The sequence below is a fragment of the Coenobita brevimanus genome, chromosome 27, assembly GCF_032717465.1.
Source record: "Coenobita brevimanus isolate Jiangsu-jjx chromosome 27, ASM3271746v2, whole genome shotgun sequence".
Taxonomy (NCBI): Eukaryota; Metazoa; Arthropoda; class Malacostraca; order Decapoda; family Coenobitidae; genus Coenobita; species Coenobita brevimanus.
Window position 1 is genome coordinate 307,501 of NC_136980.1, and position 20,018 is coordinate 327,518.

General features: G+C 44.3%; 2 protein-coding genes across 2 annotated transcripts in view; one reads left to right on the plus strand and one right to left on the minus strand.

Moving 5' to 3' along the window:
- Positions 1-20,018, minus strand: part of ppan (Brix domain-containing protein peter pan) — a 293,924-nt gene that overhangs the window by 193,455 nt on the left and 80,451 nt on the right. The gene's annotated exons all lie outside the window — the stretch shown is intronic.
- LOC145394339 (uncharacterized) overlaps positions 3,347-20,018 on the plus strand; it is a 44,577-nt gene continuing 27,905 nt past the window's right edge. Inside the window, exon 1 of the mRNA XM_080268216.1 lies at positions 3,347-4,524. Within this exon, the coding sequence (XP_080124342.1) occupies positions 3,347-4,524 (1,178 nt within the window). The remainder of the gene's footprint in view (positions 4,525-20,018) is intronic.

Genomic DNA, 20,018 nt, shown 5'->3' on the forward strand with positions numbered 1-20,018 from the left:
CTTCACCACCACCATCACCATCATTTCCACTCACCATCATCACAACTACCAATAATAAAATCATTCATTCATTCACTCATCACCACAACCACCACTCTCATCACCATATTATCACCACAATTACAATCACATTTAATACATTCACCACCACTATCACCATTATTCTCACCACTCATCATCATCACAACTACCAACAAAATCATTCATTCATTCACTCATCACAATCACCACCATCATCACCATACCATCACCACAACTATTATCACTCTTAATTCTTCACCTGTCATCATTACAGTCATCACCAGCACTTTCATCATCACAATTATTCACCTTTACAAATCTACAATCATTTATCCACTTCCCACCACCACCACATCTACTACAACTATGCTACACTTCATCCATTCACTTCTACAACCACAACTACCAATATTATCAGACTAATTGTTCATCCTTCTGTCGCTACTACAATCATCACCATCATCACTATTAATATTACCTACAATTCAGGCATCATCACTGCCATCACAACTATAGCTTATACTTCATCCACTCACTATCACCACTACAACCATCATCACTTACATTGAAGGGAGAAACCTGTACTGTACACAGGAATTTACCAGATCACTTACATTATCACCACTACATCCATCATCATCAACATTATCACCACTACAATTAATACATCAATAGTTGTTAATGTATCCACTCACTATCACCACTACAACTATCACCACCTACATTATATCACCACTACAATCACTAGAACTTGCTTATCCACTGACTATCACCACTACAACCATCATCACATATTTCATCACCACCACAATCACCACAAACACCAATGGCAACACTGTATTTATATTGCAAAAGATGAATCTCACAGAAAATCCATTATTATTATTATTATTATTATTACTACTACTACTACTGCTACTGTTATTATTATTATCATTATTATTATCATCAGGAATTGTAAGGTCTGTGTGGTTTGTGTGTCTATGTAACTCCTCTTGCATTCACCAGCCACACGTATTGTATATTATGAACATACACTAAATAAACGACAGCCAAACACAATTATAACTCACCATCATCATCATGACCATCATCATCATCATCATCATCATCAATCTGACCCTCCTTCTCATCAAAATCAGTTGGTTCTAAAACTGAGCATTATTAAAATTCTTCTTTTTCATCATCATCATCATCATCATCATCATCCTGACCCTCATGATCAAAACTGTTCCCAAAACTAAGCATTATTAAATCACCTTATGTGTATCTGAATAATTCACCTTATAATCCACTCTCAGGCTTCTACTGGCTAACGCACATGAATAAATAAATAACATCAATAAACAGAACAAGATACTAGAGTTATCCGGACCGTGAGAGGGTTAACATCACTTATTGGACACTCTTACATGAGACCAAAACCGAAATTTGACGCACATATATGAAAAAATTTGGCCTATGTGAGCAAGGAGGGGCCGGAAAATGTCAACCCTTTCAGTTCGATTACATTTCTCTTTACTTCATTCTGGCACAGATGATTTTTAACCCCTCCTATTCTTGTCTTTATTTTCCGTTATTCTTGCTGCCATCAGACGGTTTTATTCAGCTGAGGTGTGTGTGTGTGTGTGTGTGTGTGTGTGTGTGTGTGTGTGTGAGAGAGAGAGAGAGTCAATCCCGAGCTACGTAAAGTCGTGGGGAGATATCATGAAAGAAAGAAAGAAAGAAAGAAAGATAAAGGAAGAGTAAAAAAATGACCTCTGACAAGTGAGAGAGAGAGAGAGAGAGAGAGAGAGAGAGAGAATCTACCCCTAGCTACATAAAGTCGAGAGGAGATAGTGTACCATAAAAAGCAGACACGAAAAAACGAAAAGAAAAAATGAGGACTTTTGACGGAACCAGATGAAGGCAAGAAAAAAATTAAAGTAAATATTAATGTATGGGTCTACCTCAGTGGACAAGGTTGATAGTTTTATATATATATATTTTTTTTTAATATAAATTTCTTGTTTCTTGATCTTATTCATTTCTTTTACTGGTGGGGAATAAGGTGATGATGATGATGGTGGTGGGAAATAGGGTGATATTGGTGATGATGATGATGATGGGACATAGGGTGATGATGATGATGGTGGGAAATAGGGTGATGATGGTGATGATGATGATGGGAAATAGGGTGATGATGATGATGATGACGGGAAATAGTGATGATGATGGTGATGGGAAATAGGGTGATGATGATGATGATGATGGGAAATAGGGTGATGATGATGATGATGATGATGGGAAATAGGGTGATATTGGTGATGATGATGATGGGAAATAGGGTGATGATGATGATGGGAAATAGGGTGATATTGGTGATGATGATGATGATGGGAAATAGGGTGATGATGATGATGATGATGATGATGGGAAATAGGGTGATGATGATGATGATCATGACGGGAAATAGGATGGTGATGATGATGGGAAATAAGGTGATGATGATGATGGGAAATAGGGTGATGATAATGATGATGGGAAATAGGGTGGTGATGATGATGATGAGAAATAAGGTAGTGATGATGATGATGATGAAGATGATGATGGGAAACAGGGTGATGATGATGATGATGATGGAAAACAGGGTGATAATGATGATGATGGGAAATAGGGTGAAGATGATGATGATGATGATGATGAGAAATAGGATAGTGATGTGATGATGGGAAATAGGGTAATGATGATGATTATGATGATGATGATGATGATGGGAAGTAGGATGGTGATGATGATGATGATGATGATGATGGGAAGTAGGATGGTGATGATGATGATGGGAAGTAGGATGGTGATGATGATGATGATGAGAAATAGGGTGATGATGATGATGATGGACAATAGGGTGATGAAGATGATGAAGATGATGATGATGATGATACACTGGTGACAAAATGAAAAAAAATAAATACACAAAAATAAAAAGAAACAACTGGTGGGATGTTGTGAGTCAGTGTGTGGAAAGTACAAATTGAGATGTTCGAGATAGCTGAGGTGGAACCAGAGAGAGAGAGAGAGAGACTGGCGTGTGTGTAAGGGGAGGGGGGGGAAGGAGAGGTGTGAGAGGGGATGATATGGACACAGTGAGTGAGTATGGGGGAAGTGAGGGTGGGTGCGTGGTGTGAGGGTTGGGCGGAGGGGTGATGGGTGATGGGCGGGGACAGACACGCCCATCGCTCCGCCCAGTGTGGCAGGAGAGGGTGGTTGTGGTAAGGGCGGGGCGAGGGGCGGGGCGGGGCGGGACATATATGGGTTGGTGTGGTGTGCCGGGCCAGACGGCGTGATGCCGCCGCGCCCCACCAGCCCCGCCATGGACCCTCTGTGTGGCCGTCACTCACCCGCCACATCATCACCGCCGCCGCTGCCGCCCGTGTCCCCACCGACCGTGCTGGCGCCCGTGGCCGTCAAGCCGGCTCACCTGCCTGACGCCCACGCCGCCGCCGCCGCTGCTGCTGCCGCTGCCGCTGCGGCGGCGGCGGCGGGCCCGACGGAGCAACAGCGGCTGCTGTACCAACTGGCGTTGGCGGAGCGGCTGCGATTGGCCTCTGCTGGCCTGGCGTGGGCGCGACCACCGCTGCCGCAGCCGCACCCGTTGCCGCAGCCACACCCGCACCTGCCGGAGGGCCTGATGGCGCCGGGGCTGCTGGGCGCCGCCGGGTACGGGTACGGGTACGGGTGCAGGCTGCTGGACCCAAGGGCATTGCTGCCTCGCGGTCCAGAGGAACCCAAACCCCAACACTCCTACATTGGTCTTATCGCCATGGCCATACTCAGCAGTCCGGACCGAAAGTTGGTCCTGAGCGACATCTACCAGTACATCCTGGACCACTACGCGTACTTCCGGTCCAGGGGTCCGGGTTGGCGCAACTCCATCCGACACAACCTGTCGCTCAACGACTGTTTCGTCAAGGCGGGTCGTTCCGCCAACGGCAAGGGCCATTACTGGGCCATCCACCCCGCCAACATTGACGACTTCCGCCGCGGCGACTTCCGACGCCGACGCGCACAGCGCAGAGTGCGCAAGCACCTCGGACTCGCCGTCGATGACGACTCCGAGCCAGAAACTACGTCGCCGCCACCCGCAGGTCAGGACGGCCCCAGGGACACCAGCCTGACGCGGCCCCGCAGGCAGTTTGACGTGCTCAGCCTGCTGGCACCCGACACCCGACCCGCCCCACGTCCCACCACCACCCACACCCTCGCCCTCGCACTCACCCACGCCCACACTGACACCCAAGGTGGGCGGGATGAGGACAGTGAGGATCCCCGCCCACACACCCCGTCAGACACCCACTGTGAGGACGCCAGCCACCCGTGGACACCTGCACCCGTACCGGCGCCCGCCCCGGCCACCTGGACACACCACACTGCCCACCCGCCGCACAAACCACCACTGCACGCCGCCTCCATCATCTACAACACATCTATTATCCACAACACCATCATTCACACCTCCACACCGTCACGCTCACCCCAGCCCTCACCCACGCCTACCCACACCTCACCCACGCCCACCCACACCTCATCCACGCCCACCCACACCACACCCTCGCCCACCCACACCTCATCCACCCAGCTAAGCCTCTCCTCGACTCCACCTGACACACTTCTGGCAGCTTTGTAGAAGGTGGGTCTCTCCATGTGGTGTATGTTTCCACTCACCTGTCATCCACCACAGGCCTTTCTATCCACTAAATTACCTTCAATCCATCCACTCATAATCTCCTTACCCACCTGCCTAATAATGTAGCCAAATACTTGTAAATTATTTTCACTTAACTTCAGTCCATGCATCTATGACCTCTCCATCCTCTAAATAACCTTCAATCCATCCACTCACAACCTACCTAAATAACCATCAACCCATCCACTAATACCTATCCACCTGTCTACTAACTCACTTCCAATACCTTGAAACTACGGCATTGCCACTGAAGTCCATCCTCTTTCATCCACCAGTGACTTATCTATCCAGTATCATCTTCCATCCATCCACTCGTACCCTACCTATCCACCCGCCTAAGTCAATTCCTAAAGTATTTCCACATCAATCTACTTTCATCCTTCTATTCATTCGGCCATCAATCAGAACATAAATAACATTCAATTAAATCCTGTTAAAACAAATGATTTTCCACCCCATGTCTTCAATTCATCCAGTCAGTTCCCACCGTATCTTATATATCAACTCCACTTCTTCTACCTATCCACTTACAATTTATCTATCCACCTGTCTATCAGTCTGGACAAAGCACACGCCCAATTCCCTATCAACAATTTTCGTTTCTTAACTTTGCTTTTTCCGTTCATCCTAAATCTCAACATTTTTACTCCATCAAATATTTTCTATTCAACTTCTTCAGTCCATCTAAACTCTCCCAATCTTACCTTCCCTATCCACCTGCCTACACCGCTGTTATCAGTACGAAGAATCACAAACCTAGGCTATTCCCCATCACAGATAAGACATTACCCAATCAATTCTTTCCATCTATCCACTCGTCATATATATCTGTCCAACTTATTTCTGATTTAGATGTATAGACAAACGTATGGTTATTTTCCCCAACGTAATATAAATAAAATGGCAATACGTAGGAAGGGTGAATGCAGTACCCTTTCATGTTCATTGTTCTTCCTACAAAAATTAAATTAATACATAAATAAATAAAATTATAGGTTACAAATACGGATTTGATCGTAGTATTTTTTAAATCTTATTTTCTGTGAATGTCAAAATCAGTTATTAAATAGGGTATTAAATTCAAGTTGATTTTATCCACTCGTCTGTCTCTCCGTCCTCTCTCTCTCTCTCTCTCTCTCTCTCTCTCTCTCTCTCTCTCTCTCTCTCCACTTCTTTACTCCTCCATCCACAACCAGTCCACCCAGTCATTCTATCCATCCATCGTCTTCAACTCCCCCTCTTTCATCCAACCATGCCAATCATTCATATAAATAATTCCACCTTCTTCAGCTCATCCACTCACATCCACATTGTAACTGTCTACCCTTCCACCCTCAAGCAATCCACTGTCATACATATCTACCTGCAACTCATCCACTCACTCATTCTATCCACACTCGCAGTCAATCGTTTCCCTATTATACCCATCCACTCCATCCACCTTTCTCTACTTCTTCACTCGTATCCACATTATCCATTGTCTTCCTAACCTCATCCACTCTCATGACTCCCTCTCATACCAGTCAATCCACCTACGTACCACCCAACCAGACACCACATTACACTTTATGAGCATCAAAATACCACTTAAATCATCCACTTTAGCCTCCACCCGCTAAACGCATCCACTTTCATCCACTTTACACCCCTCCAGTTCACTCAGTTATCCTTCCTTTACTGGCATCACAGACCACTTATATTAATCCACTTTTGCCTCCACCAGCTAAACACACCCACTTACATCCACTTACCACCCTCCCGTTCACTCACCTACTCACCCACTTTCAAACCACCCAACTAGATTCCACATTCCATCTCCTTTTAACATCAGTCCATCAAAATAAACCACTTTACCCTCCACCTACTCGACACATCCACTTCTCATCAACACACCCGTATCACACTCCAATCCATCCACCTGACCATCCACCTCCAAACCACCCTACTAGACACACAACACCTATTACCACCACTAGCCACTACCATAATCCACACAACCCTCCACCTAATGAACACATCCACTTCTCATCCACCAGTCACCCTCCAGCACCGCCGATAAGAGTAAAATGACTGGCAGTTGGATGGGTGACTGCATTCTACCTCAGTTTATGTGTAGTCTACATTGTTTATATTATTCCTATTTATGGTCAGAATTATTTACGTCACTCCCAATTATTCCCGTGTGTGTACAGAGTCAATAATTCCTTTACACTTCCCGTATTCAGAGTTAGCGAGATTGTAACCTATTTGATTTGTGTTCTAATCCCAACTATTAGATTTATTGTTCATCACCTTAGCGAAATATTGTATATTTTGGCAGCTTCTCAGAAATAATAAGGCTAAAGTTCAACAGTTTGATTATTATTATTATTATTATTATTATTATTATTATTACTACTTCTACTACTACTACTACTACCATTATTATTATTATTATTATTATTAATATTGTTATTACTACTTCTACTACTACTACTACCATTATTATTATCATTATTATTATTATTATTATTATTATTATTATTATTACCGTACTATTTCTGCAAAATCTCATTACGCATTGCTATCCTTAACACCTCTGGGAATCTGAAATACACTGAAGCGAGATTCAAACCTACCTGTATTGTGCATTTAACTCAATAACATCTACCTGGGTTTTAAATATTCCTTTCACTTTTGAGATGCCGTTCAATATGTATACTGTTAACTATACTCTGTTTATTTCAACTGGGCGCAAAATTACCATCTCTCCATCTTGAATGCTGAGCTGTAGCATCAGAGTACGGCTGTAGTCACGAAGAAGTGCAATGGAAAGGATACTGAGTCTTGGTATTATCTGTTTCTATCAATGGACTATGGGAAATAAGCCACAAAGGGACGAAAATCTCAGCCAAGTTAAAGTGAATGTAGTTTAGCAAGATCTCACTGGTGTAAAGGGATTAATGATGCTAGACTCCACTTCTCTATTACTGCTGAATATACTTTTTATTTTACGCTAACTTGGCCTAAAATTGCCATCTCTCCATCATGAATGCTGAAATATTAGAATACATTAGCGCTAAAATATGATGCTAGTCACGAAGAAGTACCATGGAAAGGATACAGGCCCGTATTCTCGTCGGTTAAGGAAGCTCCCTAACACCTCTTCCTAAGCGATTTAGTTTGCTTATTTCTCCTTATTATATGCTTCTTTGTCATTTAAATAATCTCAATACCATCATCTTCTGCACAAATACAAATACATATAAATCGGCCGTATCCAAAAATAAATCACTAAGGACAGGGCGACATGGAGGCGATTTGTTTGTGGCCACCCCTTACGGGGATCAGGGCGTCTGGCGATGGAAAAGGTGCTTAGGAGAATCCATTAAACGACGAGAATACGGACCATAGAGCCATAGTACTGTCTTTCTTTCTGCCACTTCTTCGTGACTAGCGGGACATTTTGTGGTAATGTATTCTTATATTTCAGCCACAGCTACAAAAGGACAAATATCTGGGCCAAGTCAGAGTGAAAAGAGTATACTTCAGGAAATCTTCTTACACTATGACTGGCGACGTTGTAAAGGAATTTATGAAGGGATCCGCCAGCCCGTCTGATTATTGTTTATTAGCAAAATATAACTAGACTTTAGCATTGTTTCGACATGTCAAGGAAATAACTAATCTGAATATTTTAGGATAACTTAACAAAAATGTAATTGATTTTTTATACACTGATACAAAGAACCCATTGTTTTGTAAATGTATACATACGAGAATGAAACTCATCTGAATATTTTCGGTTAATAAAATATCTCCCTAGATTCTGACACGATTCCCAGATGATGTAAACAAACTACTGTCATGGTGTACCTTCCGAGACAGCGCCAGGCCCAATCCCCCTCCCTCCATCACCCCAGCCACCTCCCCAACCCTCCTACCCCAACCACCCCAGCCCCCCACCTGTGTACAAAGCCCCGGCATGTTTGTACAGCCTCGTGTATGATGTGAAGTGAAAGTACAGTGTGATGTACATATCGCTGCCTCATTTCTCTCCTTTGTTAGCATAATGAGTCAACTATCTCCAGGGATGGAAGGCATCTAAAAATTACGGCACTCACAAAACCGTCTCTCTCTCTCTCTCTCTCTCTCTCTCTCTCTCTCTCTCTCTCTCTCTCTCTCTCTCTCTATATATATATATATATATATATATATATATATATATATATATATATATATTGGTTTTAACCATTAAAATAAGTCCATAATTTCTAGATGGTAACGACCATAGTTTAAACATCACTCTTCACTAAGGCTAAATAAACCACGCAGACATGGGTCGAGTGCAATCGTTTGGTGGTTGCATGAATAAATTGATATAATTAAAATTATATCAAGAAAAAATAATTAAATATCACCGAAATAAAGGGTTTAATGAGAGAGAGAGAGAATGCTAAACATGAAGCTTGGTTTGAACGTTTGTGGGCTATAATAAACTCTTGTTAATGCCAGGCGCTTTTACTTATGAATTCACTTTTATCTATTATTGTTCTGAGCTGGGATTCTCTACGGAGCTGAGGAATCAAATGCCACCTCCCACCCCAAGCTCGATGCTGGAGAGGGACGCCTTCACGTGGTGGCACCTATACAACCCGTGGATCTGCCCGGGTACACACACGTCCCTCAACCCCCTTCCTATCCCCCAGACAAGGATGGCGGAGTACACGAGGAGGGCAACTTTAGCCTGTAGTTCAATGGGTTCTACATTTCAGATGAACCTGGAGCTACTATTACTACTACCACTATCACCACCACCACCACCACCACCACCCCTCCTACTACTACCACCACTGCTACTCCTACTACTACTACTACCACTACTACTACAAGCTAAGATAAATCGTCTGGCAGAAGCAAGAATGAAGCCAAGTCCTAGGCCCGTTTTCTCGTGGGTTAAGGAGGGTCCCTAGCACCTCTTCCTTAGCGATTTATTTTTGGATATGGCTCGTTAATTTACTTCTGTACGCCATTTATGCAGAGTATGGCTATGTTTGAAGGATTATACGAGACAGGATGAGACCGTAAAGTGTAATGCGCACAAATAAATCGCTTAGGAAAAGGTGTTACGGACCTTAAACAGACTTCGCTCCAGCTAGCACCAGACGATTTTCACGCAGATGAGGGTAACCCACAGCAGGTAAAAGGTAAACACACACACACACACACACACACACACACACACACACACACACACACACACACACACACACACACACACACACACACACGCACACTTCTTAACTTCAGTATGGCAACGCTTTCTCACGCTACATTCTCTTTTGCCAGACCCCATTTAACCCCTCCATTTCCAACAGTCTCCCCAGGGCTGAATAAAACCATCAGGAAAGCAAGAATTAAATGAAAATAAATAAAGCACGTCCTGGCACCGAAGGGGTTAATAAGGCCTAACCTCTTCACTTCGAGGATCTCTGATGAGGTAAATATAATCTGGGGATAAAGGTAATGGCGAGGGCAAACACCCTGGGGAGATTATACGGTGCTCATCCCCGCTATTTTTTTTTCTTTAATGCCAGTAAGAAGGAACCAAAGGCTAGGAGCCTGCAAACAATTCCTTCCAAAGAAAAAACAAAACAATACAAAAGTGAGCCAAATTCAAGATAGGCCTATGTTCATTTTTGAGCCTGTGGAGGGTTATTCACACGATATCCTGGCTTACAAGGCCACTGCATCATCCACGTAACCACAATTACCTCCCGCAGTTGTTACCTTTGATCAGGGCTATTCTGCTACTCAAGAAATAGGGCCGAATTATGAAACTCAGATTAGCAATAGGACAATCACTATCTCACCCCTACTTGCTCCTTCCAGCTAAATACTTATCCACAGAAAGAAACGAAAAATTCATATAATATTTCCGGTACATGCATAAATAAAAAGATAAACGCACTTTCTGAGTTGTGCTTCATTATTTGTTTATTTTTATTCTTCTGAGACGGTCAAAGGGCCAAAGAAAAATTACTCAAGGGCCGGATTTGGCCAGCCCTGCCCTAGATACGGTACTCATTCAGCCTACCAACCAACGAAGAGGAGACAGACACTGCACTCAAGTCACGCCAACTGCCAGCACCAGCATACGGACGCTAGTGCTATCGTGCTGGCAACCTCGCAACCATTGCACTGTGTCGGTTGGCTGCCACTTACCAAGAACAGAATATATAACGTCATTGTAGTGAACGGGTTAGTGGAGATAACCCCCTACACAATGAGCGGGCTCTTCCCAGCTGAATAAAATCATCTGACGGCAGCAAAAATATACAATAAATAGGTAAATAAACAAATAAAAAGATATCATATTGGAGTCAGTTCTGGACCAGACCCTTCACCTTCCAGTACTCGCCACCTCGAATTTGGCAGAATATATATATATATATATATATATATATATATATATATATATATATATATATGGGACTGTCGGTGAAGAGAAAAGATTGAAACTAGACCTGTATATTTGGCTTTCAAGATGAGTTAAACATTTCTAAAAACTTCCATTCAGCACAATACCCCTTTATCTACTAAAACAGAATGTACGTAAATCGACTACCCAGTGGGGGGGGGGGGGAAGTGTCACTGAACAAATGGGGACTGAACTGGAACTGTATTACATTCTAATTTTCCTGAATATTAAACAAACAAAAAATCTGCTAACATCATAGTGACTGCCAAATGATGAACGAAAGAGAATGGAACTGCAACTCTATTCTTTTTTCTTTTTATGTGTCCGACTCTGGGCATAGGTTTCACAGCCTGCTATCAAGGCCCAGCAGTCCTCCTACATACCATACACCTCTACATGTCACCACTTCGGCGCTAACACCCACCGTCCATATTGAATACATGCTGGGGCTGTCTCATACGGGACTGGTGTATTGGTATTAGCGGGGGTATTTTTATGGCACTAACACCCACCGTCCATATTGAATACATGCTAGGGCTGTCTCATACGGGACTGGTGTATTGGTATTAGCGGGGGTATTTTTACGACATGTCGGCGGGTCTTCTGGTAGATCAGTAAAGCCTGATTTAATGAAATTCAAATCCTTAAACTGTTCCCTGCCCCAGCCGGGATTTGAACCTGGGTCCGTTAGAACCGCACGCCACCTCTCTACCGTATTACTAGATTCCAATTTCGTTCAGCATTAAGAAAACTTGCATTCTAAAACTCACACCCGAAATCTGCTATACATAAACAAAAACATGAATAAATACCTAAATAATAAGTATGCAGGTTCTCACATGGGGTAACTAAAAATTTGGCTAATTTTCGATAAACAAAGATAAATGAAACTCGGAATGTGCAGGGTAGTCCATACATAGCACTCCTCTTCTGCTCCAAGATGTGATTTCTCGTGTGTGGCGAGAATTTAGAAGGGAAAGCTTTAAATACTATCCCGATATCAGCATTTAGGCTGTACTAACGAGACTACATTATATCTTAGGTAAATCAGCTTCGTAAATCTAAGTCTTGGGATCGAATTAGGAAACACGCTTACGATCCAATTCAGACTTCTTTTTTTTTCCAAGAAGGAGAAATTACGGAGAGTGTGGTCTTCCTATCAATCTTGTTCCTCCTAGAGGAGCAAATATTAGTTACGAGGGGGAAAATTGTCATAGGTTTAATTTCTTTTCGTAGGGAGGGCAAGGACAATTTCTGAATGTGCAGTCTTAAAATGTCTCTCAAATCTTTCCTGTCTCCAGTTCTTCCTGTATCAAGAAATTGTTACAACACGAAGGTCGTCAATAAGTTCGAGAATCGCAACCAAGGTCTTTACGATGGCTATGGATACGAGGGCTAACATAGAAGGAACGGTGCACCCTTCTCGGATCCTCCACACCCCAGCCTTCTCCACAGGTATACCCCCTTTACTCCAACCTGGCCTAAAACTACCATCCCTCCATCTTCAATGCTGGGTTGTAGCAACAGACAAAAATCCACTGACACTGTATTATGGAACTCGTGAAGAAGTGATATGGAAAGGATGTTGAGCCGTAGTACTGACTTTTTCCTGCCACCGAGCTACGTGAAATGATCTGCAAAAGGACGAAAACTCTGAGCCAAGTTAGAGTAAAAAGAATGTAGTCAAACTCATGAAACAGCCAGGTGCGATGAGGTGGCCGTGGAGAGGGAAGGGGTGAGGGAGACCAGGGGGAACGAAAGGGGTGAAGGAGACCAGGGGGAGGGAAGGGGTGAGGGGAGCCAGGGGGAGGGAACCTGGCTCACTCAGGTATACATTCAAGGATGAAAGATTGCTTGCTGTTCCACTGCATCCACCATGATCATTGTCCTTTATGCGGTATATTACAGAAAATCATGTATGGGATGAGAAATATACCAAGCCTTATTGGATATTTGCCAGTAAAAAGTCTCTCTCTCTCTCTCTCTCTCTCTCTCTCTCTCTCTCTCTCTCTCTCTCTCTCTCCCCCTGTGTGTGTGTGTGTGTGTGTGTGATAAAGAGAGAGAGATTGTTCCCTACTGTACCACCCCAGCTAACATTTCTGAAAACTGTTAAGCAGACATACAAAATAAATCGCCATAGCAGAGGTGTCAAGAAGCCTCCCATGTCACCTATACCATGTCGCCTACCATACCTCTGCAACCATTAGTCTTGTAAGTGCTCTAATCTCGACATCACCGCCATCATGCCATTATCATCATCATCACCACATTTTTCTCATCACTGCAACAATCACAGTATCACCACTACATCACAACTACACTATTATCATGACGCACAATTCCGCATCATCACCATCATCATCACTGCATCAAAACTGTGACACCACCACCATTGCACCATCATCACCATCACGGCTACCATCAAGCACCATCACCACAACCACACTACCATTTTCATCACCACTATATACCACAACCCCTCAACATCACCTCACCATCACCATCACCACCACCACACTACCACTTTCATCATCATCATACACCACAACCAGCCACCATCACACCATTATCACCACCAGTCACACCACACCATCATCACCGCCACACCACAACCGCACTACCAGGAAACAAAAGCATTCAGGGACCTAATGCTAATCGCCCGCCAAAATATGTTGCTGGATAAGGTACACTACACACCAACTTTGAAGGAAATTCGCAAAACTCTACGGAATTCACCCACCGCGTTTTGCAAAAGGCCAATCTATACTAAAATATATATATATACCGTATGGTGGCTGGCATTCGATAGTCTTTTATCAAACTCTCACCAAAAGTAACACGCTTCTACACATCCACAGACTTGCTATTTCCTGAAGGTTTGGTGAAAATCTGTCCACAGCTTTTAGAGATATGTTGGACACACACACACACACACACACACACACACACACACACACACACACATCCATACACACACACACACACACACACACACACACACACACACACACACACACATCCATACACACACACACACACCAAAACTATATCGCCTCGCCTTGGTAAAAGCGGGTGATAACAACCACCACCACCACATCACACCAGCGCAGACACCACACAACCGCACTATCATCACCACAAGCACTACACCACAACCACACTATCACCCTTACTACTACTACACCATTATCACCATCACCACAACCACACCATCACCATCACCACCACCACACCATCACCACCACCACCACAACCACACCATCACCACCACCACCACAACCACACCATCACCACCACAACCACACCATCATCACCACCACCACACCCACACCATCATCACCACCACCACACCCACACCATCATCACCATCACCACAACCACACCATCACCACAACCACACCATCATCACCACCACCACAACCACACCATCATCACCACCACCACACCATCATCACCATCACCACAACCACACCATCACCACAACCACACCATCATCACCACCACCACACCATCACCACCACACAAGCTCTCCAGGATGAGGTGATAAAAATGATGTTCCGCTTTACTTAACACAGACTTGCACCCGTCACTCTCTCTCTCTCTCTCTCTCTCTCTCTGAATGTGTGTGTGTGTGTGTGTGTGTGTGTGTGTGTGTGTGTGTGTGTGTGTGTGTGTGTGTGTGTGTGTGTGTGTGCACTAAGCAGACATACAGCAGGTGCGTGTATGTGTGTATAATGTGCGTGTGTAGGTGTGTGTCAGATCTGCTTGTGTGCGCTGTGTAAGCATGTATGTACGTTTCCAAGTGTATGTCATGCAGGGGAGGGGGAGAGGGGAGAGAAATGGAGAGAAGATAAGAGAGGAGGAAATGGAAGACAGAGGAGGAGTGAAGAAAGATGAAATGAGAGAAGGGAGGAGAGGAGAGAAGAGGATAGGAGAGGAGAGGAGAGGATAGGAGAGGACGGGAGGGGAAGGAGGTAAGATCAGTGAGAGGATAGAGAGTGAGGATGGATATAGAGGCGAAGAAAGAAGAGGGAGAGGAAGTGAAGAGGGGAAGAGTGAAAGGGGAAGAGAGGAGAGGAGAGGAAGTGAAAAGGGGAAGAGTGAGGAGAGAGGAGGAGAGGTGAGAGTAGAAGGAAAAGAAAAGAAAGGAAGGGAAAGGAAGGGAAGGGAAGGGAAGGGAAGGGAAGGGAGGGGAAGTGAAGTGAAGGGAAGGGAAGGGAAGGGAAGGGAAGGAAAGGAAAGGTAGGGCAGAGGAGGGGACAGGGTTAACTAGAAGAGGTAAGAGGTTAGGTGAAGAAGGAGTGGGTATAGGGAAGTGAGGAAAGAGGGAAGAGAATGGGAGGGATGAGGATATAGATGAATGAGAGATGTGGATGTGAGGAGGCAAGGGAGAAGTGAGCTGAAAGGGGACGGGAAGGGAGAGAGAACAGAAAAGAGAGATGGGGAGAGGATGAGACCAAAAAGGGTAGAAGACAGGGAGGACTGACAAGGGGAGAAAAAGGGAGAGAGAGAGAGAGAGAGAGAGAAGGTGGGGAGGGGATGAGAGCAGAAAGGGTATAAAGGAAGGAACGACAAGGGGAGAAAATGGGAGGAGAAAGAGAGGGAGAGTGAAAGAGAGAGGAAGGGAGATGGTAGAAGAGGAAGAAAGGAGGTATGAAAGTAAAGATGGGATGAAGGAGAAGGAAGGAAGAGAAGAGAGGGAAGGTGAGTGGAGAGGAGAGGAGCATGAAAATGGAGGAGGGGGGCTGAGTAAGAGTGGGGAAGGGGGGGTCGGGAGGGGATGTTGAGTTGGGGGAGGGGAAAGGGAGTCGGGAGGGGATGTTGAGTTGGGGGAGGGGAAGGGGGGTCGGGAGGGAGTGTTGAGTGGGGGAAGGAAAAGGGGGGTCGGGAGGGGGTGTTGAGTGGGGGAAGGGGGAGGAGGGACAGGTAAAGGTAAGCAAAGGCGTAATGTGACACCAAGAACCAGTCAACCAACACCTGCAAAGAGTGGACATACGACACTACCACTACACTACACCACAATACCATCACCACTCCTACCACCACCACCACCACCTCTACACCAACACACTACCCAACATATAACCACCATCACCAATACACTATCATAATACAAACACCACAACACTGACCACATTATCACCATCACCACCTCACTAACCACCACCACTTCACTAACCATCATGACTATCACCACATCACAACCACCACCACCACCACCACCACCTTGTCTCACTATCACGACACCACCATCACCATCTTGTCTATCACCACATCACCAACACCACCACGAACCTGTCTCACTATCATCACATCACCACCACCATCTTGTCTCGCTACCACCACATCACCATCACCACCACCACCTTCAATCACCACACCACCACCACTACTACCACCACACTATCACCACTTATAGCTCGGGATTAGACCAGTTTCTCTAGTCGTTCTTTCACGTGTGCCAAACAGCAATAAACCTCAACCACCCTTGGAATTAAACCCCTGTACGCTATTCAAAAGACCAAGGAATCGATCCCTACTGGACTAAAGAGCAGGTTTGAGGCTTTAAATATTGCTGAGTTCTTAAATAATCTCCGACGAGACTCATGGCCAAGTTATAGATTCATCCTTGCTACTACTATTGAGACCATCGCTAAATAGGACAGAGTATACAGTATTTACAAGCCAACATGAGTCATCTATTGGTGTGGGAAGGAACTGCTGGACAAGAGGATAAACACACACACACACACACACACACACACACACACACACACACACACATGGTACAATCACCACCACACTCAGCCAATCAGAAAGGACTGCTGGACAAAAGGGCATTAAAACACACACACACACACACACACACACACACACACACACACACACACACACACACACACACGGTACAATCACCACCACACTTAGCCACTCACTCCATACCCACCACACAATCACCACCCCATCATAAATATTTTTCAGGCTTCTATGACTCTATCACCACTACTCAAACACACCACCATCACCACAACACAACTGCTCACCATACTATTACCACTGTAGTCAATGAAGTATCACCACTACATTCACACTATCATCAATCCACTGTTCCCTACATCACAAAACCACCACACCGCATTACACCTCTCTCTCTCTCTAACCCAACCTCTCAAGGAAGCGGGGGGAGAGAGAGAGAGAGAGAGAGAGAAGGAGTGACATCAGATAACCACCCCAGAGCCAGCTGTCCCATCCACCGCCCCAGGGAGCAGCTAATGTCGGTGATCAGCCTTGTATCGACTGACGTGTGCTCTTGTACTACCATTACATCGATTACAGAGGGCATAAGTACAGATCTGTGCTGCCATTACAAAATACTACAGAGGGAATAAGTACAAAGATCTGTGCTACCATTACAACTATTACAGAGGGCATAAGAAGAAAGATCTGTGCTATCGTTGCAACTGTTACAGAGGGCGTAAGTACATATCTGTGCTGCCATTACAAATATTACATAGGGCGAAAGTACAGAGATAGGTGCTGCCATTACAAAGATTACAGATGGCTTAAGTACAGATCTGTGCTACCATTACAAATATTAGAGGGGATAAGTACAGATCTGTGCTGCCATTACAAATATTACATAGGGCGAAAGTACAGAGACAGGTCCTGCCATTACAAAGATTACAGAGGGTGTAAGTACAGATCTGTGCTACCATTACAAATATTAGAGGGGATAAGTACATATCTGTGCTACCATTACAAATATTACATAGGGCGTAAGTACAGAGATAGGTGCTGCCGTTACAAAGATTACAGAGGGCGTGAGTAGAAAGGCATTAACAGAGAAAAACACACACATATAAGAAAACATACACACATACGGATAAAATACACACACACACACACACACACACACACACACACACACACACACACACACACACACACACACACACACAGAATAGGGACGGGGTAGGAGAGACAAACACAGGCGTATACATACATTCACAGCCACAGCAAACATACACATAAGGAGAAAACACACACACACACACACACACACACACACACACACACACACACAGAAGGAGGAGGGGGAGGAGGAAGGGATGGGGTAGGGATGTAAGGGAGGAAACGAACAGTGAGGAATAAGATGGGCGGGATGGAGAAGGATTGGGGATGGGGGGGGAGTGTATATGAAAGCAAGTGTGGATTTTCCTATTTATCTATCCATCCACTGGTACCCTATCTATCTACCTATCAGTCATATACATCTTTCTAACTACCGGATATGTATGTATGTATGTATCTATCTGACTATTTATCTATCTACCCAACCATCTATCTACCTATCTGTCTATTTATCTATCTGCCTATCCATCTATCTATATGCGCCTTCGTCCTACCCCTTGACATCTATTTTTATCTATCAAATAACCCGCTACTTAACATTATCTATTGTCATCACCAAAAGATAAATATTTACTGAGAGGAGAAAAAAGGAAGAGGAGAGGAAGGGAGGGAGGCGGGGAGAGGATGGGCGGAAAAGGGAGGGAGGGAGGGAAGGAGAGAGGAGAATGAATAAGTGAATGAAGACAAAAATAATGAATGAATGAAGGAAGGAAGGAGGGACGGAGAGAAAGTAAAAGAAAATGACGGTCTGGAGGCTAAAAAGAGAGAGAGAGAGAGGAAAGAAAAGAAAATGGAAAGGAAAGGAGAAGCAGAAGAATGAATGGATGAAGCGATCGAAAGGGAAATGAAGTAAGGAACGAAGGTAGAGAGATGAAGATAAACAAGAAGGATGGAGGGAAGGAAGGAAGGAAGGAAGGAAGGAAGGAAGGAAGGAAAGGATGGATGGATGGATGAATGGATGGAAGGAAGGAAGGAAGGAAGGAAGGAAAGGATGGATGGATGGATGGAAGGAAGGGAAAGAAGGAAGGAAGGAAGGAAGGAAGGAGGGAGGGAGGGAGGGATGGAAGGAAGGAGGGAAGGGATAAAGCGACAGGTATGAAGGAATGAGGAAAGAACGAAAGATACAATGGAAGGAAGGAATAAAGACAGGAAGGAAGGGAGGAGAGAGAGAGAGAGAGAGGGAGGGAGGGAGGGAAAGGGGTAGATAATTATAAGCCGATTATCTATTTTTCCCTTTCACCGCCATCTTGTTCCCCCTATTGTTGTTGTTATTGGTGTTGTTAGTCCTTGTGCCTCTCTCTCTCTCTCTCTCTCTCTCTCTCTCTCTCTCTCTCTCTCTCTCTCTCTCTACACACACACACACACACACACACACACACACACACACTTTCTACACACACACTTTCATTCATTTCTTCACTATTCATTTCACCTCAGTTCCCACAAAACTCGAATTAACTAAACATACAGGTATATCGACTCAATCACACCACTAAAATCACTCCTATGACCCTTTCCTTCCACTTAGGGATGGGGTGAGGCAAGAACCAGAAACAAGGAAGTCATGACATTTTTCCTATAATGAGTTTTAAAAAAAATGAATAATGGTAATAATAATAATAATAATAATAATAATGGAAGAGAAACAGCATCACACACCTTCGTAATTCTATTTGAAAGCCAGCAAGAATATCATTACTTATATATGCGACAATGACAGTATAATAGTCGTTCCTTAAATAACGTGTAATATAACGAAATCATAAGCTGCCGAATATATGCCATGACATCACTCTGCACCGCGTTCCTACACTGTTTCCTTCTTCCTTTCTTTCCTCCACGCTGCTGTTATTGCCTGAGATCCGTGTTTTTTCCCTCCCGCGAATCCTCGAAACTGAC